Here is a 19,479-nt window from a genome sequence, read left to right as displayed (position 1 = left end):
CAGTCTTAGGCAGTAGCGTCAGATAACCATGAAGTAGTAGAGCTGGAAGGAGCGACATGCGGTGAGGCGCAATAGAGCGAATTCAATGAGAAGCTCATGTATTGTACCTATCTGTTATAGGACCATGAGAATAAGCAACACTTGATGTGCTGAACTATGCTGAAAGTATCGCATCTTCGACTGAGTTCTCATGGACACAACCCATTATCCCAGTACCACAACCTATCCCGAATCCCGAATTCAATATCTTCAGCACCAACCACCCTCCGTCTTCATCTTGAGCAATCCGAACGCCAGTCCATTAAACTCTGTGAGCAAGGCTTCCACTTCCGGCTTCTGGACGAGAGCAACCATGTGGTCCGAAATGGTCTTGGAGACGATGTCGCGCAGGCCCTTGTCGTGATCAGGCGTAGTAGAGAATGCGTGATGAGCCGCGATGGCGAAAGTCGGGTCGTCCCAGAAGTTCTGGCAGGCCCGGTTGAACTTCTCCACAACTAGGTCTTTGAGTCCGACGATGTCATACTTGTCGGCAATCTCGTACATTTCTGCGTGTACAAGTAACTGGCTTGCCGGTCCTTGAATGTCGGGAACTGGGGAAGTTGGTGGGTAGCATTGCTTACACGTGAATTCCACACACGAGCGAGTGCAGTCTTCGCCGCACACATGATGGTCGCATAGGTCATCTCGACATATATAGCCATAACGGTTGTCGGAGCAGATGTGAGGGAAAGCCTTTGTTTTGGCGGCTGAGGCACCCTTCTTTGACTTCTTCTTCGACGGTGTCGCGATAGTCGCGTTATATGCAAAGGGAAAAGCCACAGAACCTTGAACTAAGTCATCAGGAAGAGTAGGATCGTATCCCCCTTCGTACATGTATTGGATCAAGAGCTTGACCATAGTTGGGTCGTCATTAGGAAGATCAATGATGCGCTCTTCAGCTTCCTATTTATATCATCAGCAAGTGGACATGATAATTTTGGCACTTCTGCGCAGTGTATAGATACCTTGCCATCGAACCTAATTGCGCGGGCAAAGAAATCGCCACGAGCGCATACGATGTTCTTGTGGACCTTGTACGAGTCGGAACCGCAAGTTACGGTGAGATCGGAAAACGCGCCACTGTCGAGAAGCCTGTATATAATCAGTTTTGCAAGTGAGATACAGTAGAATAATTGCGTACTCTTTGAAAGTGCCGAGCAGCTGCTTACGTGAAGCCTCCGCCATGTTGATGTTTCGAGGTTGTGTCGAAGGTGAGTGCAGAAACCCAGGCGTTAAGTAATGTACCCAATTGTCATAACCAGCAGGATGACTAATTTTGTCATGGCCCAAAGCAGCAGATGAGGGGAAAGGTTTGTTAGTGAGGGTGAAAGAGAGGAATTATGCCGACAAGTGAAAGGCGAACAACCGGATCAGAAAGCAAAACAAAACTACTGCGTCTTATCATGAGATTGAATGCACCGCTTCTTTACTTCGAATTCTTGCCTTAGAACTCCTGATTTATTAAACCTGCAGAATCACACCTCGTCTCAGCGGGCGATGTGAACCGCCAAGTACTCGCCCCCTGCACAGTAACATTCTGCGTTGTAAACCCAAAGCACATGCCGCCAGGCCAATCATTAATCTTATCAAATGTATTGCGCCAACACACGGCATTGCAAATGCGATCCGTTCCCTTCGCAATCCGCGTGCGGTTGTTGATATTGTACGTCGCGCACGCGTTGATGCAGTCGTCGAGACTCGTGAAGGGTCGCCCAAAGACATTGTCGATGCCGTTGATGTTGATCAGAGATATCTCGCAGGCTTTACGGAATTGCATCGTCGTGCTGCCGGAAACGGTGTAGATGGAGTTGTTGGACGAGGGGCAGTCGCGGAGGATTGTCGACGAGGGGCCCACGAGTCGCGTCGTGCTTATCGAGGTGCTGGGCTCGGCGGAGGTGGGTGTTGGGGTTGTGGAGCCATTCGATGCTGCCGAGGATTGCGGCTGTGTCGCTGTGTTGTTACTCTTTGATGATCTTGAGGATAGCGCGCCGCCGACTCCTCCTCCTATCGCTGCTACTACGACGATTATCGCGATTATGGCCAGTATCCAAAATGTCCTTTTTCTTAGGCCACATATTGTTTGTGGGTGAGCGTTCTCTTCGACCGTGGGTTGGTATGCGATCTTGTGCGTATCATCGGCGTGAGGGGTCGCGAAGACCGGCTCCGGTGAGTAGTATGGATACTTCTGCTGATCCACGTTCTCCGACTGAGGAACCACCTCTAAATCGGAGTGTTCACCACGAGTCATAATTAAAACGTCAAAACGAAGAATGGTTAATGTGATTTTGAAGCTGGAGCTGGGAACAACGGACGTCGTCTCGACCCTTGTGACGGGCTTAGCCTCGCCTGCATGAAGAGGGCGTAAGGCCTCCCATTAGATTTGATACGCAGCACGGCAGCGCGCATCCCTGTCTCTCTCGGTCATCCACCAAGCGGGCCTGACTGGTCTAAAATTGATGCTCTAATTTGCCATCAAAGATTGGGGGCCAACTTGTGTGGGTGGGACACTTGTACAGTTAGACATGCTGGTACCACAGCCACAGCGCTTGCGCATCAGCTGTGGTGTCGTGTTATGGTGCGGACTCGTCGCAGATTAAAACCTGGCTCAAAAGCCAGATCCATGTCGCCGGCGCCTGAAGGCATTGTATGCTGCCAGTGCGCTTAATTGAGGGTTTTGATGTTGTTGAAAAACACATCGCGGTTCATTGTTCTGAAACTGATGGCGTATCCATAGGATATAGTGGTGTCGTCATACCGCCCGACACGACATAGACTTCAGTCATCCATATTGTCAACGCCAAATCAATATGCTACTCCAAGTCTGGCATCTTTGTATGCATCGTCCCACAGGTAATCGTGGAACAGAGTAAAGCCCGATTTGCGGAAAGCTACCACTTCATCAGCATGGCAACCGCCAAGAGAGGCCGCGAGCTACAACGGCTTACCTTTGACTGAAGCCGAGTTGCATGTCACCTTGGTCCTCATCAACGGGCGAGGGAAAGGTAGTGCTTGGGATCATATGCGAAGTAGCAGCCGTCGGGCCAGTGTCAGTTCGCATTGCAGTATTTCTCGTGAAAGCAAGATACATTATTGCAAACAAAATGCACTTTCGTTGGTCTATCATTGCGTTCCGAAATTGAACGCCGAGACATCCGTGGGATAGTCCTGAGAGTTGTTGATCTGAAAATCGTAGGTGTTGCTTGTCTGAAAGTCGACGAAAAGGCTATCCCAAGTCGACCAGTTCATCTGTTCGGGATTATCCAGTGGCACCATTTCCGGGATATTGTAGGCTGTACCCAGGCTGGCATTGAAATCTGCCACGTTCCAGTCGAAAGCCTGGAATGGAGCTGCTTGATGTGGAAGATCATCATTGATCATGCTTTTCCTATTGTCATCTACATCCCTCGGTAGTGATGGGGTTTTAGGGGTGTCTGCATGCTCCCTACCACTACTCAGGTTCTTTGCGCGGGTCCGTTTACCACGTATGAGCTGGATGAAATATGGCTCCCCGCCTGCAGGCATACCCCGTGCTGTGAAGTAGGCATCCCAAGCTTTAAGCGTGAGGTTGCTCACAGCAACAGGTAGTGCTCTCACCGATAGCTCCTTATCAAAACTTGGGTGGAACTCAAAGGTCTTCTCGATCTCTTTCCACGCTAGTTCTACTTGCTCGCCTTCTGTCCGGTAGCGAAGCTCAGAGAGGAGGTAGATGAATGCCTTCCATTGAAAGTGGAGGTTGACGTGCCACATGAAGCCTTGCATCTCTTTCATGGTGTACGCGAGGTTCTGTGAAGCGCAGACCTGAAGAGCGAGGTCAAATAAAACTTCTTTCTCTTGTTGAGCCATCCCGGCGCTGTAGTACTCTGTGCTATGGGCCATGAACCTCATCATAAAGATGATCGCTTTCCCAAGGTGAGTGCACATCAAGTGCCAGGTTATTGATGGATCGCAATAGCGCAAATACTTGCGATGGAAGAGTGCCTCCAGTTCATCAATAGCTTTGTCCTTAATGGCCGAATTTACAGCGCTGGTCGTGACCCTATGCCAAACACCATCGAAGGTAGCATGGGTGTCAGCAGAATGCTTGAGGAACTGGCCAACGGAACATCGAATCAGGAAGAACATCATCTCTGTCGCTCCCTCATGCTCCTTTGGCGTCTCTCTCATACCTGGAAACAGATCACTGTCGTTGATATTAGATGGCATCTTCACATCGTTCATAAGAGTACTGCTAGAAGCGCCAGTACCCGCGAGCTTCTGTGAAAAGCCTTCAAGTAGCATAATCTGCCACCATAGTCGCCTACGCACCTCCGTCTCGAACGGTGGAAGCTTGAGCGATTCGCCATCTCTGTGGAGACCAATCCGCTGGCCGATTCGTTGAGCGACCCCGGAAAAAATCCATATGACTCGCCCGTCGTAGTTCTGAAGGGAGAGCTACAAGTAGTTAGAAAAGTTCGTCAAGGCCAAGCCCGTCGGACACATCTACTACTTACGATGAATAGCGTCAATGCTTGCAAGACCATAATGTCGGATGTCTTTAGGAAGCTTGCTTTTATCAATGCGTGCTGTGCACCGGATCTGAACCGTTGAATAGCAATGGCCTTGGACATCCCTAGAATTGCGATACATTCTTCGTCCCTCAAGGATTCTGTAGTAATGCAGTATATGGCGAATAACAAGGCTTCCAGACTTCGCGGCATATCATCCAGATTGCCGCTTGCATTAGAAATCAGCTGCTGGACTGTTGGTGCGTGAAAGACTTTCACTAGGGGGTTAATGTTGTCCAGGAATGACTGCCAAAGTCTAAAGGTCTGTAGGGGCTGCGGATGTAGGGACTTCAAATCCGTTATCGGTATCTGAGCGCCCAATATTAGGCCTGCGCCGTCGGTGTTTAGCGGCTCCGGTGTGAATGTGGTAAAACTTCCGGCTGTTTCGTCTTCTGAAGAGTCGTCGTCAAAGAGTTCTCTCGGTTCCCGAAATTCGCCCCTTAGACTCGTCCAGATACCGTTTTCCAGATACCGCGACTTTCCTTCTTCTGAGACAAGAACGCCGACTTGTGGAGGAAGAGAAGATATTTGTGCTTTATCGTGAAGGCGAGTTTCGAGAAAGCCATTGATTCCGGAGATATCCTCACCAGCCGCATCCTTTGAAAACCCCTGCTTTACGACCTCTTCTGGGTCCACGCCAAGATGACGAAGTGCGTCTTCGTATAGTCGTATCCTAGTTGTGGTATCAACATCTCGTGCACCCCTCTTCCTTCTGCGTGGTGGTGGAGGAGCTTTGTAGACGCAGGGTATGCGGGCTTTTGTACAATTCTCACATCCACCGGGACGTCTGTCGCACTTTACTTTCCGTTGAGCACAGAGGACGCACGAGAAGCCTTTCTGGACGCGCTGATCTGGTGTTGTTGTACTCGATTCAGGTGATATATCAGACGAACCGTTCTGATGCAATAGGGCCATTACGATGTCATTCTAGGCGTATCACATGTGAGGAGATCAATTCAGCTAGAGGAAGCCGGTCCGAAAGACGCCAATTAGGGCATACATAGGTCTTGCCGCTATCGTTTAAGATGAGTTGGCTGTACGTGAGCCGAGATATATGGACGCGACTAGTCGAAAGGTGGGATGGGCTGGATGCACAAAGAACCGCGGAATCATTCCTGTGCTTAGTCATCTCAAGCTCGTCACCTTCACTTTCCACCTCCAAAATCAACAACAAACTGTATAGTCGAAGTTGTAGTTTCGTTTTTTGTATATTATAGGCTGCGAATTCTACATATACATTCATGCGATTGACATACCGGAAAACAATGCGCTTTAAGATTCCCCCGCCTACAGGAGCCATCAATGTCAGCATGTTCTCAGCACCTTTTTTTATCTTTACCAGTAATGTCAGCCTCACCACAGTGTGAATTGGGTTATATGGTTAATGGAACACGCAGTAAAATTCCGCGATGATCGTCACGCCAAGTCTAGGTCTCGCTGTTGCCTTCACACCCCTGCCAGAACACGCTGTTAAGTGAAAGTTAAGAAGATCGCCGCCCCAAAGAAATCTTTAATTCCTACCAGAATGCTAACAACTCTAGTCTCTATAGCAATACCACACAATGAAGCCTTCATCGACCTTCACTACTGGTCGCGCCCTCATGGCGGGAGCGCAACCCTCCTCAAAAGACTTCATAACGTTTGTTCATTTCATGTTTGCTTTTCTATATTCTTACCAAAAACACCGTTGTTCAACTACACTACGACTTCCAGTTCGACCAGCAATGGCTCGAGTCATGGCCAAAATCCAACCCGACTCGGGGACCTTCAACGATATAACCGACAAGGTCCTTACCGCACCCAAGAAGCTCGCCCTGAACGATGCAACTGCAGACTTTGCAGTCATATGCGAGAGTCGATGTTACATGGTACATAGGAGAGTTCTTGAAAAAGAATCTCCATACTTCGAGGGGATGTTCCGGTTCAACGGCGTAGTATGACACGATGCCTTGTATCCGCCGCTGTTTCTTGCTAACCATGTGCTATAGGAGGTCGATGACAAAAAAGTCAAGCTTAGTGATGTGGACATGTACTTGATGAAGCACGTCCTAGAGTTCATGTACAACAGTGAGTATACACTGCCTAGTGGAACAGTTGTCCCGACAACCGGCTACTGCAACCACACTACTGCTGCTCTACGAGATGGACCTCTGAGAGGCCCTGCGATTTTCAAACGCAAGTGTATATGTAGCGGCAAGACCCTCTCTCCATCGCATCTCATGATGCACATTTGTATATATGCTATAGCCGACTACCTGGGGATGGCTGCTCTCAAGACTTATGCTTATCAAGGTGCAACAGACGTGCTACACGTCTACTGGGATGACGAAGAGCTGGAACTGGCTGATGCACTCGAAGAGGCATTCACTAGCACACCGGAAGATGATCGTTGTATTAGAGATGTCTTGATAAGCACTCTGAAGGAGCATCCAGGACTGTGGGTGGATGAGGGAAATGTACATGAGTGGCTCAACGACAACCCTAAGGAGCTGGAGGAGGTGGAATCTGACTGGGTCGTCCCCTGGTTTAGCAGTTAAGAATGACGATGGAACAGTGTCGATAAAGCTATGCGACTCTTAGATATGCATGGATTCCGTCGGGCCCTATCTGGTTATCTTCTGGCTTTCAAGAACATCGATGGATCCAAGAGCCCATTCTAACCCCTTAGTACTAGTACCTGGTTATTGCGTTACACGTTGGATGTTGAAGACCTTACAAAACACCCAAGGCACTGCCCTTCTATCGGCCTAACTTCCTCCCAAAGCTATCGGACATGTCAAGGGTAGTGAATGCTTTGTATCCTAACAGGGAGCTGGTAAGATATCGAGAAAGCCGGTGTGTAGAATTAAATAACGATGATCACAGTAATGTATTGTGCAGTGAGTGAACTCATCGTACATGGGAAAAGACTTGAGACACGACACGGTTGTTGGCATCGTCCTACCTCTGAGACTTACCCTGATTAACTTTGTTGTGGAAACTGCAGAACGAGAGAATATGTATTACAAGTACATTATTTCTAGCATATTGCGAGACAGGCTTGACTAAAGATTACTGCGTTATTAACGACTAACGTACCCTCCTGAATGCTCTATGCGACATGTATAATACTTAACAGTTAGATTTTCTACGTTGACAAAAGGCTCCGCATTGCCATCACCAAACGTTCAAAGCAGCAGCACCGGCCAACGCAAGGAGAGCCGATCCTTCGACACCGAACCTCGCAGCAGCACCTGTGCTCGAAGCGGCAGCACCACTACCAGTCTGGGTCGCAGAACCAGAAGCCTGGCTCTTTGCAGCCGACGAGCCGCTAGCCGTCGCACTGCCACTTGTGCTGGCAGCAGCACCGGTGCTCTTTGGGGCCTGGGTCGCACTCACACTTCCACCTCCGCTCAACAGACTCGCTCCCTCAACAACTGTGGCCGAGATGAACGCAATTTCGCTGCTAGAAAGAATTGCAGTTGCCGGCCCATCGGTGTTGTCGTTTCCGCCCTTTTGATCAACCGTGCAAGTCATTTCGACTGCCTGAGTGTTGTAGTCGCAGCCAAAGCTCACGGAGACGGGGCCTGCAGACATGACCGCTTGATAGCGAGTTTTGGAAATGACGGTATAGTTGATTCCAGGACCATAGCCGCAGTCGCTAGAGTCGACCCCCGTGGGGCATGCGACGCGAAATTCGGTGGTAGACGGGTTGACCGACTGGATGGTGGCAACAGGAGTTACACCCTCTTGTCCTAGTACTGTTAGATATTTTCTTGACGTCGAGTTTGTATAGCTTGCTTACCACCACCAGGGTAGTAGAAGGAAACAACCTCTTGAGCACAGGCTGAGCTGGCTAGGAGGGAGATAATAGCAATTGATTGGCGCATATTGATAGTATGGTGTTCCGAAGTTGGAAGTGATGTGAGAGGTAAGACACCCTTGGTATAACAAGTCTTAACGAATGACCACACTAATGAAAACGAAAGTATGTATGAACAGCGAAAGGTCCAAGGAGGCTTGAAGGCGTTGCGCCAGCCGTTATATAGGTAATGCTTCTTTAACTCCCCCTGAGCTTGGTGTGAAAGCTTGTCACCAAAGCTTGTTTCTCTAGTGGCGAGGGGAGGCCTAAGGCTAGTGCTGATCTAAACTAGCCTTACAAGTTCAGACATCGGAATTTAACGCTACGTCAGGTACCCCGGGACTACCGACCAATCTTATTGAAAGCTGCCCCGTCTCATCTCCACAAAGTCAAGGTTCTGGCTAAGAGTGGTGAGTTCTCGGGGTTATATCCGGAGTCTAGTGCTCAGCCTCGTAAGGCGTGAGAGTTAGCGTGACCGCCAGCCGTGTAGGACCGTGTTGGGCTTTCTTGCGGCCGCCTTTGTCGGTTTCGCAATATTCCAATTGCTCCGGATAAGCTCTAGGTACTGACGCTCGTCCTACGGCCCTCGATGCACCGAAAATGAGCCTGTCTCCATCATTCATGTTAATGAGACGTAAACTACAGACCCAAGATCGACGTCATCGATGGGCGGCATCAAGTAGGGCCCGGGAGTCTAGTGCTTCGTAGGTTTCTTCTTTCAATAGCGTGACAGCTGCACAACATGGAAGCGCTTGTCTGGGTGAGACTTCTTCAAGCGATGTGACGTTGCGCAATGCCAACGGTGGCGAGAAAGGCTGCAGGAGCAAATCGCAAGCCCCCACCTGTCCAGCCAAGATGTGGGACAACGCCCCCATCCCGCCATAGTCAAATCGCATCATCCAAATATATATGCTGCTCGTTGAGGACCACTGTCGCTTAGAATATTTCCATGTGCGCAAGCGCTCTGTCATTCACCACACAACCCCCTATAATTCGCTTTCTGCTCTCTACCTACTAACCTAACCATCGCGATGTCATCAGCACTTACCCCCCCACCGTCAAGACTCCAGGGACAGGGTCTGCTTGTCCTATGGGGTCGCATCGATTCCGCAGTCACAGATGAAGATGCGCTGAACGATTGGTGGACCAACGAGCATTTGCCTGAGCGCCTCCGTCTCCCAGGATTTCAACGCGCGCGCCGCTACCACAGTTTAGACATCAAAGATGGAAAGAAGGAGTATCTAGCGATGTATGAAACTGCCCACGCTCAAGATCTCGCCTCACCGGAGTATCTTTCAGCCCTCGATAATCCAACGCCGAGAACAAAGCAGTTCATGCCCTGCTTGGCCAGGATGAATCGCTCGGCATGTGAAGTACAGTTCTCGGAAATGATACCAGCAACATCGTGCACAAAAGGCGTTCAAGTATGCCAGTATCTTTTGATGGTCGTTCTAGGTACCCTGCATCATCACCCAGAGCTTCATAAGGATTTGATCTCGACACTAAACAAAACTCTGTGTCTTTCCGCACCAGTTGGGCTCACAACTACGCATATTGCAGAAGTCAAGGATGATATCACAAAAATCGGGAGCGCCAGCAAATCATATGAGAGCGTGCAGTTTACGCAGCGCCACGATAGCAGTCACGACCAAAATGACACAAAGATCATCGCGTTGTTTGAAATCTACATCCCCATTGCGTCAGAAACAAGCATGGATGATTTATTCGATGGGAAATGGATTCCTTCATTTGCGCATGACACGCAAAGAGTAGGGCTAAAAGTCGAGTATTGGAACACCTACGAGCTGATCTGCTCAATGGACAAGAGGGACATCAAGTGCTGACAAGATGACTTGGCGCAACACCGCCACAGTAGCCGCCTAACATGCGAAACGCATCCGGTATCGCGGATGAGGATTTCAGGCCCCTGACCAATCGCGTCTGGCACCAGCGAGATATTCACGGACGCCATCTATGGAATATTACTAAAACGGGTTGCGCCAGCAAGGATGGCGATCCTGCTAATACCTAAAGATTGACCGGTGAACGCGCAACCCCAGCGATAAAGACCACGGGGGCTGCGCATCATACGACACCGTTCACATACCTCCTTCTCTACAACGACCTCAGCCTTACGACATAGAAAAGTCACGATCGGTCAAGATGCCTTTTTTTCCTAGCGCTGGCTCGCCTCGCCTTCGGGCGATCCAGATCTGCCAACTCGGCATTGTGTCCCTCACCATTCTCGCCACATTGCTCACGGCAGTAATTCCGTCGAAGCACACAGCGTTCGTAGACCATCACGCAGTCTTGATGCATGAAACATACGCTGACATTATATTCTCTCCTTAGCTTCACTTTCGGCCTCCTCTACCCCCTCATTTTGACTTCCATCACGACCACCATCCTGGTGCGCAAGGAGCAGATTCGTGCTCTCAACGGTACCCTGAACAAGGACAAGTATGTCAAGTACCAGCTATTCAAAATCATCGCCGCTGCAGGTCTATATGTTGTAGGCTTCATTGCGCAACTTGTCACATCTAGTGGTAACGAAGTGAGGAAGCCGGGTGAGCAAGGGTTGTGGATTGGTGGAGTGAAGGTAAATAAGTGGCAGGGGGCGATTCTGTGGATGAGTTTCTTCAACTGGTACGTACCTCTGGGGGTCTTGATTATAACCAGAGTTGAGATGATCTGACGAGATATGCATAGGGTCTTCTTGTGGGCTAGCTTGTTCTACTCCTGCTGCATGACGGGTCAGAGACAGGGAGCCATCGCTCTCGCAGGCGAGGAGGCGCAGATTGGATTGGACTCTGAGACCCAGAGCGACGAGGCTATTGCCCGCAGTCTGCAGGCTGAGGACCCGAACTGGCAGGGTTAGAGAGGCTTGTCGCGATATACTATACTGCGGATCGCGTGATGGGCTTACAGCCCTACGGATCAATGCCAGGCTATGTATGTGGTGCAGATTCAACAAGTCACAATGTTGCGTTATCAGATTAAGGAGCAAGGCGTTGGTGGAGAGTATTTGAACGAAGTTCCTTGCCCATCGCCTTCCAGGCCACCATTTTTATCAACACCTTCTCGTAGTAGGATCTGAATTAGTAGTAGATACAAGGCGCATTACGTATTGCGATCATGCTTCATCGCCTATCATTACCATACATCCAAAACAAATCAAATAACAGCGTCTCCTAAGCTCTGGTCGCTTCATTGCCCGTTTAACGATTATGAAAAACCCTAAACCACAAAAGCAGCCAGCCCTCACACACCAACAACAGCGACCGGAATCCCAAAGGCAGCCGCTGCAGCCGTGAAATCAGGTGGCAAAAGGTTCTTGGAGGTAGTTTGGGAAGGAGCAGGAACACTAGTGCCAAATGAGACAGTTGGCTTAGCAGTGTCAGTCGGAGTGGAACTGGATGGCTTAGGAGTGTTAGTCGGGTTAGGGGACCGGGAGGTCTTGGAAAGAGTTAGCGTGACGGTGCTGGTTTTGAAATCGCTGTAAGTCTCTTTAAAGGCGTCCAATGCAAGTGCATAGCCGCTGGAGATGATGAAATGGATTGATGTAGGCGAAGGACGCACATACCTCAAGATGCCATCGCAGGCCCTCCAAGTTCCTTTGGCTTTTCGGGCCCCTGAGTGGGTTCCGGCTCCACCGACTCAATCGGGACTCCAGTCTGTTCGCATAATGCCGTTAGGACTTCAGCTACCCTTTCCTGTTCGTCGACCGAGCAAACGGACTCTAAACAGGGTGTGAGTAGCGGGGTTATCTTATCAGCCTTGTCGCATGCGCATTTGGTGTCGGTGGGACTGCAACCAGTCTTGGGGATAATGCTGGTCAAGCAAATGATGGAACACTCGGGTAAGTCGTCAACAGCTTGTGTAGTGGCGATAGCCACCAGGGCGGCGATACTGAGGATGTATTTCATTATGGGTTTCAAAAGGGTGCAAAGAGCGAGCGGAAGCTATCGAAACTATTTGTAGATTGAGTCTGCTGGTACATCAGAATTATGTTTCTCATGGGTATTGTAAGACGATTTATATTCTTTTGTCGGTCACGCATACATGTATAGGCGCCCTGTCACTGTCGCAAACTGTTCATCACATCACATTTCGGAAATGAGTCGAACACGGTAGGTAACTTTATGAGAGGTTTATGCTGCTTTGGCGCGGGACACAGAATCCAAACGAAAATGTCTAATGACGACCTGTCGTACGGCGATATTTGGGATCAATTTGAACATCACTGGGTCCATCAAGGACATTTGTATCGACTAATTTAGTACAGACACGAACAAATGTGCCGTATTGGCGTAAAGGTAATTATTAACCAAAGCTCCGGAGTAGTACGATGAAAGGGTTCTCCAATCCGAAAGCTCGTTCGCGCTTGAAGATAAAGTGCACACGATATGACGAGGTTACGTGGTTAGAGCTTGTCGATTGTGCAACGTGAAACAGAATCTGATAGCACCAATGAGAGAGAAAACGACACGACGCACTGACGTAACAAATATGAGACCTGCACAAGCAGTAGTGAGAATGTAGATTCATACGACCACCTCACAGCGTAGCTGTTCTATTCTGAATACACTCATTCTCGACTGACACTTAAATGACCGTTATTATGAAAGTGGCCCTGTGGTACCTGAAACTAGGTTTAGGCTAGTGTATCTGGGGAGCCCTGTCTTTTCGCAGTAATGTAGGGGAGGTGCCTATTCATTTATGCGGTTCTGCTCGTACGCATGTTCCCGTTTGGCAAAGCTGCATGGTCGCAAGTGCTGGAGACTCAAGAAGACTGACAGTTCCTGTCTCATCTTGTACAATATTGCTGTGCGTAACATATGGAGACGTCGAATAGCGTCCATAATAGTGGCCTTTATTGCACGCGCGAATCACAAGATGAGCGTGGAACACAGTAAGCGATTAGAATATAGTGTGAGAAACTCTCCCACAGTGTGTACAAAGCGAATCTCGAATTTGTGTATGGCGCTACAGTACCTATCATTTCCTCCTGTTAGATTAAAGGACCATAACCCATGACACGCGCCGTAACGTTGGAATACTATCGAAAGCCACAAAAGGTATTCCGGCGACGCTCAATGCCAAATCTGAGATCCATGTTTAAAAACAACTTCTTCATTACATGAATTTCCAACTGGCTCTGATATTGCAACATCCACCAAGCTATCGTCGTCACTTGTCCGATGCGTGTAGTTCATTTGGTCCAAGTCATCGTCTTCGACTTGCGCCATCCAACGGTCAGCAACGTGTTTCGACATGGCCCGGTCAGAATCAGATTGTAGGGAACTTCGCAAGACAAATTCTTCCGTCTTTCTGATTTCGTGGTTCTTGATAGATGAACTATAGTTGGTACGATCAGAAGAACTTTGCAGGGCGGAGAACCGCAGAGATTGCGGTTCTGCAGTCACACTGCTATCGGTCATGCCAAAGCCGCCTGGCGATGTGCCGAAGGTAAGCTTAAGGGCTAAATCCTCGCTTTTGCGCGGGCGGCCCAGAGCAATTTTCTTGATGAGATCGGCCATCGAGAGTTCGATGTTGAGCTTGACAAGGTAGGCGAGGGGATGGAAGATGGCGTAGCTGAATTTGTTGCATTGTTAGTTGACCATATTCCGGTGTTATCCTTTGTGTGAGATCGGTTAAGAGAATCTAGAGATACACTCACACAAAGCCATTCGGGATGCTCATTGCCCCAATTATCATGACGTCCATTAGAAGGGAGACAATGATGATACGTTGATTGAACCGCACAAGGCGTCTGTACTTCTCAAGCCCGTTTTCTACAAGGTTGGCGTTCACCACGCGAACGAAGTAGTAATTGAGAAAGCCATCGATGGTAAGGTATAGAACCTTCTCAACGCGGTCCCAAACATTATTGACTCGGATCCACCTGATATAATTTAGAAAGGCGATAGGGTGAATAGTAAAAGGGTTTTACCTTTCACTTATCTGAAGGCGTGCGGGGAGCCAGATGATGAAGACACTTATGTTGATTAGGGTGACAATGATGGCAGTACCAATAATAAGCTGTCGTCCTCTTTCCTTACTGTCTAGAATGATACGAATGCGGTTGATGACAATCTGAAGTAGAAGCTGTATCTGAATGGACCAGTTTAGTACTACTTTCAGTCAGCTACAGTCTTTGGATATGGGGTGCATGGTTTTGTTACGTATAGATACGTAGAAGTAAAAGCTTGGTCGAATGATCCGCAGCAGATGGAGTAGGCATTCGATACCAATGACTACTGATGCCGCCAATTCCAGCCAGATCATCCAGATGTAAGCGCTCCTTAAAGGTCTTCGAGATGCCCTCGTGTGTCTGATGATAACATAGGCCGCGGAGAGGGCGAAGATGTTAGCCAAACCAAATACGACCCCGGCTGTGATAAGGTCGGATCGACTGACGGGCTCTATGATATAATCGTCCTTGATGAAAGGCCCCCAGGCCGTAAAGCCGGGGCTCGTAGTATATTTTTCGCCCATGGTGGGGCATAAGATTGATGTGGATCAAAATGGAGGGGATTGCAAGCTGGAGATCAAGATGGAGCTCGGCAGCTATAAGAGAGACCCAAGAATAAAAGCAGCAATGAGAAGGTACGATGTATCGAAAGTCAGATCAGCCGGATGCAGTCGTTGTGGAGCGGATGGCGTTACCATATGGAAGAAAAGTGTTAAAGCGATTATTGGTAACCTAAACGGTACATAAAATCTGATGCGAGAAGAGTTTCCTAAATGTTCGTAAACTTAAAGAGCTTGAAGCGCGATTTCAATTCGAAAGTGACGATTCTTAGTAAAGGCAGGCAGTACGGAATCATTGCCTAGAATCCATCGTGTTAGCAATCGATATTGCTTAATATGTCAAACCTACTTTGCAGGTCTTGCCTGTGCGTTCCGTAATGATCTTGCTGAAGGGCTAAGGACGCAGGCAACAGGGGGCGAACTGAGACCTAAGCCGGGAATGCGTGTAAAGAATGCGAGTAGACCAACGGCCAACTTCGGTGATCAATACAGGTGGATCATCGCGAGTTCTCGCCCGGATCGACCAAAACACTGGAAGTAACTCCAGGGACGTTGATTGGATGCCTCTTTAAACTTTGGACTTTCGAGAACTTTGTACCACTGCTGTTTGCGACTAATAACAAGTATCCCCACTAATGGCTGGACCTTACTCTTGACAACCTAGTTCACACACCTTCAAGTTGAAGTTGAAGCTGAAGATGACACGGCCAAGCTTGAGTGCTTGTTTACCCATACTTAGATAGCTAGAAGGGATAGCACCGATCGGCAAATACAAATTCTGCTGGGACGGAATCACAGTAATATTGCGATAAAAACTCTAAAATTAATTCTTTTCTCTGTATTACTGGACGGGAGGATCCGGACTTGTAGGATGCGCGATGACGATAGATCTGCTTCCAACGTGTTAGGTCTGAGATGAGGGGAGACAAATTAAGCGAGGTCGTGCCCGCGATCGCGACCTTCCTCCGCAACCCTGCGCACCGACATTAGCACACCTAAAGATCATTTGCGATTCCCACAGAGCTCTAGATGTTACAATCTTGTCTTCTCTCTTTATCGCCTTCATCATCTTCTACCAGCTTTCGCATTCATTGTCGTAGTGAGTGTTAAGATCACGTCACACCTTTCTGCTGGCATCGAGACCAGAGCGTCTGCAACAAACTTTATTCGCTTGCAAGGAAAAGTCGTCATTCCAAAGCCGGCAATAGGGGCGCTAGGTAGTATGCCCTTAAGGTTTCTGACTATGACTTTCAATCTCAAACTACTGCGTTTGGCACAGTTTTCGACGTTACGTGCTCGGGCACGACGAGGGTAGCTATGCTATCGCTATCGGCATGAAAGCCTTCCTCGGGTGACTTCGTCTTCGGAAATAATTTGAGGAACTTCGCCTCGAGATCGACACCCTTTGCTTGCCACTCAATGCCTTCTTCGGACTCATCAAACGTTTTGCTTGCTTCTTTTGCTCGTTTCCGGATTCCTCGGGTTCGCCATAACCATACGAGGTGTGAGGCAACCATGCTCATCTCGATGACGCAGCTATCAATTGTCAGCCTTACGGGAACCCCTACTGCAGAAGGGTACATTGCTTACCAAAGCGCGTACATGGTGCCGAAGAGAACTGAAGGTTGAGGCACGAAGTCAGTAGGTGTCTCATATGCAATTCGTATACCAACTTTACGTACCGTCGAATTCGTTCTGCGCAACGAGCGCCATCAAAGAGAAAAATGCGCCACACCAATCGATAGTGAGGAAAACAAAATCTATACCGACAACGCGTCCACGACGCTTGAGGAGCTCAAAGGGAATCGGAAAGTAGCCAGAGATTAGAGTGACGAAAGCGACGATGCCGATGAGCAGGACTGGCCACTCAATGCCTCGCGAGTACGCTGGTCGAATTGCGAAGATGAGGCCTGCTTCTAACCCGGCGAAGATCACCAGGAGAGTAACCAGGAGTAAAGTTGCCGTCCAAGTCCGCCATTTACTATACCTCGATTAGTTCTGTATCACAACAGTCCGATACAGTGGACTTACCGGCCATACACCAAGCACTGCGCCCAACTCACCGCACAAAGCACACAAAAGCACTGTGGCTGCACTATGAGAGGGATGTTGAACTGCTGCGAGATGGCGTAAATGCCGAAGGGGACCCCAGAAATTGACCAGAGCAGCATCATGGAAGCTGGCAATCCTTCGGTGCTCTTGGTTCGATAGTTTCGCCAGATTTGAGGTGCCAATTGTACGCACCAACATACTGTTCCGATGGTGCCGAGGACCGTGGCCGCTACTGGTATTGAGGTTTGCGGCGCCATCGTGGTTTAGTTGAGCGCAATGAGTACAGCGAAGTGGAAATGTAACTCAGTACTGAAGAGGGAAAATATACAAACTGAGGTGTGAAAGGTGGCGAATTATAGCGTCTCCAGATTTTCCCTAGTTCCCGCCCCACAAAAACCGGTACAAACGCCCGCGGAAGATGGATAAGTATGAGTTTGCGTGGTGCTCGACTTTCACACCAAGATGAGGCGAGGTACAACGCAAGTCGACCTGGTCACCCGGTTCTTTAAAGACCTTTCACTCATGTGCGCTTAGGATTCGTTGGCGGCATGAAGTTTTCGAGTGGACCCTATATCGTCTGTTCCTCGCGTAGACGGGAGCACGCCACACACAAAGGGAGGGCTTAGATCGCATGGCTTGCATGAACGGACTGCCTTCTCCACCATTTTGCACGCGACCGATGACCCGTCGTCGTGACACGTCGGGAAGAATGCCGACCACAGTTTGCTTAATCATCACACCTGGTGTGGTTAATCGATTAAGCGGTCCTGGACCGCCACCGTATGCTTTACATCTCGTCGATGCTTTTTTTGAGGGACGACCCAAGTCGAGATAAAGAACAAGCCAAGCGATAGCTCTAATGCTGGTTAGAGATCATACTTCGTAGCTTCAGAGCCGATATCCAGAAAAATTCCGACATACTTTCCAAAAGCAATCGACCATGGCCAGCAATAGAGATGTGGGCAACCACAATCGAATACTGTCAACAGGATGCGCTTATAGTTTGCGTTAGTGGGGCTCAAAGTGGCCTCACCGTGCTGCGCACGTATCGATTCAACGCGCGTTGCATTTACATAACAGTTTCCTAGTTGCATCAAGTCATCATTCTCCCAGTGAATCCAAAGCAATGTCATCCAAGGGATAACATCATTCTGGGGGTTGAGTGCCTTCACAAGGTGGAGAATGACGAGCAAGTGTCCATGCTAAGGTTGTTCATGCCCTTTAAGTATGCCTGCCAACGTGACCACAAGAGACCAGTCGCAATAAGTGCGACCTGATCAGGACAAACTAGCAACGCATAAATTCGATGGCGCATGAACACCTAACTTCCGAAATGCATCACCGTTGTCCGCTCAATAATCCTAGCGAAAACAGATCGCTAATCTCTTCAACAGTACCTCGCGCGACTGACCTCCTAGCCGTGATGCATTAGCTTCAGGGTCGTTATCGTTATCTTTCTGACTACACAAACGATGGCATATAATGCGCTGATAGGCTGAACCAGTATCACATCTTGCCGCTTCATATGTCTCAAAGCACGGTTTATCAGTAGACAGGTGAGTGCGACATTGTCGCTGAGTCGATCTCCAGATCGGGGTTGAAACCTGTCTTGTCCCACAGATCTCAAGGATATTGCCTTCATGCTTCGGCTCCTGGTGTGGACTGAGACACTCAAGGGCGGTGGACAGCCTTTTGATCGTTTACCTGAGACTACGTCATGTATTCGACATTGACTCACCCTTCGATAGATCTTAGTTGGCTTGACCAATTCCCTTCAGTAAGGTGTTCAAGTATTGTTCAGTGCATGCTCACACAATCTCCGTGACCACCCTCGTGTCAACTCGACCCCCCCAAGTCCATCGAGTCGGACAGCGACATATGCAACCGACTAGATCACTAGCAATAGATACGCAGCAGTAAATTGTGCTTACAGAAAGAAGAAAAAGGTTGTGGAGCTCCTAGAGGTACCTAAAAATCGTACAAGCAGTGTTATAACGCGATAAACGGTACAGTTTCACACGTGAGATTTGGTAGCAGCAACTATAAAACTGAATCTAGCCACGTAGAAATGATGATTCTCAGTCAAAACCGCCCAAGCCTACATGACGCTTCCCACTAGAACATTCTTCGGTCGAGCCCATGACTTGGAGGAGCATCTCTTGCCGTTGTCACTATCATGGAATATCAGGGGCTGGAGGCTTTCGAGTCAGCACTATCTTAGTAAAGGGGATTAGGGCGAGAAGAAGTCAAGCCTGGAAACTTATTTCGCCGCTGGGGACCGCACTGACACGAAGTCACTTACAAGAGCCTAGAGAGAATGATGGCAGTAGTAATCTCTAGAAGAATTAGACATGCGGTTAAGTCGGACCAGTAGCAAAATACATGGCACAAATGATGGAGAAGCTCTTCAGCCCCAATGCAGTTAATACCTATCCCCTAAATGCAATACAGTTAGACTAAGCGCCTGTC

General features: G+C 48.9%; 8 protein-coding genes across 8 annotated transcripts; 3 read left to right on the top strand and 5 right to left on the bottom strand.

The window, feature by feature from the left end:
* Positions 1–22: 22 nt before the first annotated feature.
* Positions 23–5,498, bottom strand: K460DRAFT_384787 (uncharacterized protein; the record flags this gene model as incomplete). The annotated part of the gene is made up of 5 exons (XM_040935512.1): positions 23–942; positions 1,005–1,131; positions 3,182–4,442; positions 4,958–5,434; positions 5,477–5,498. 5 exons carry the CDS (start codon positions 5,496–5,498, stop codon positions 250–252), a joined length of 2,580 nt encoding a protein of 859 aa, XP_040791330.1. The 3' UTR covers positions 23–249.
* Positions 5,499–6,319: 821 nt separating this feature from the next.
* Positions 6,320–7,120, top strand: K460DRAFT_277210 (uncharacterized protein; the record flags this gene model as incomplete). The annotated part of the gene is made up of 2 exons (XM_040928169.1): positions 6,320–6,517; positions 6,572–7,120. The coding sequence occupies 2 exons, from the start codon at positions 6,320–6,322 to the stop codon at positions 7,118–7,120; spliced, it is 747 nt and encodes a 248-aa protein (XP_040791329.1).
* Positions 7,121–7,429: 309 nt separating this feature from the next.
* On the bottom strand, positions 7,430–8,631 carry K460DRAFT_80718 (uncharacterized protein). Its single transcript, XM_040938705.1, has 2 exons — positions 8,371–8,631; positions 7,430–8,317 (listed from the first exon to the last, which is right to left on the bottom strand). Exons 1-2 carry the CDS (start codon positions 8,450–8,452, stop codon positions 7,740–7,742), a joined length of 660 nt encoding a protein of 219 aa, XP_040791328.1. The 5' UTR covers positions 8,453–8,631; the 3' UTR covers positions 7,430–7,739.
* A 785-nt stretch (positions 8,632–9,416) lies between these two features.
* Positions 9,417–10,355, top strand: K460DRAFT_384784 (uncharacterized protein; the record flags this gene model as incomplete). Its single annotated transcript, XM_040935511.1, has 2 exons — positions 9,417–10,099; positions 10,298–10,355. Exons 1-2 carry the CDS (start codon positions 9,456–9,458, stop codon positions 10,353–10,355), a joined length of 702 nt encoding a protein of 233 aa, XP_040791327.1. The 5' UTR covers positions 9,417–9,455.
* A 142-nt stretch (positions 10,356–10,497) lies between these two features.
* K460DRAFT_364735 (uncharacterized protein) lies at positions 10,498–11,641 on the top strand. Its single transcript, XM_040933051.1, has 3 exons — positions 10,498–10,712; positions 10,777–11,070; positions 11,134–11,641. Exons 1-3 carry the CDS (start codon positions 10,588–10,590, stop codon positions 11,300–11,302), a joined length of 588 nt encoding a protein of 195 aa, XP_040791326.1. The 5' UTR covers positions 10,498–10,587; the 3' UTR covers positions 11,303–11,641.
* Positions 11,642–12,089: 448 nt separating this feature from the next.
* Positions 12,090–12,338, bottom strand: K460DRAFT_249004 (uncharacterized protein; the record flags this gene model as incomplete). The annotated part of the gene is made up of 1 exon (XM_040927369.1): positions 12,090–12,338. A coding segment is annotated over one exon (249 nt), but the record flags the coding sequence as incomplete, so codon positions are not given.
* A 1,102-nt stretch (positions 12,339–13,440) lies between these two features.
* K460DRAFT_353702 (uncharacterized protein) lies at positions 13,441–14,922 on the bottom strand (the record flags this gene model as incomplete). Its single annotated transcript, XM_040931735.1, has 5 exons — positions 13,441–13,529; positions 13,565–14,019; positions 14,105–14,329; positions 14,378–14,538; positions 14,620–14,922. 5 exons carry the CDS (start codon positions 14,920–14,922, stop codon positions 13,441–13,443), a joined length of 1,233 nt encoding a protein of 410 aa, XP_040791324.1.
* Positions 14,923–16,027: 1,105 nt separating this feature from the next.
* On the bottom strand, positions 16,028–17,414 carry K460DRAFT_335187 (PQ loop repeat protein). The gene is made up of 4 exons (XM_040930940.1): positions 16,990–17,414; positions 16,641–16,939; positions 16,549–16,576; positions 16,028–16,494 (listed from the first exon to the last, which is right to left on the bottom strand). Exons 1-4 carry the CDS (start codon positions 17,265–17,267, stop codon positions 16,215–16,217), a joined length of 885 nt encoding a protein of 294 aa, XP_040791323.1. The 5' UTR covers positions 17,268–17,414; the 3' UTR covers positions 16,028–16,214.
* Positions 17,415–19,479: the final 2,065 nt, after the last annotated feature.

This window comes from Cucurbitaria berberidis (genome assembly GCF_010015615.1).
Source record: "Cucurbitaria berberidis CBS 394.84 unplaced genomic scaffold K460scaffold_2, whole genome shotgun sequence".
Classification (NCBI taxonomy): domain Eukaryota; kingdom Fungi; phylum Ascomycota; class Dothideomycetes; order Pleosporales; family Cucurbitariaceae; genus Cucurbitaria; species Cucurbitaria berberidis.
Note: the sequence above shows the minus strand (reverse complement) of the source record. Positions and strands in the feature narration are given on the sequence as shown.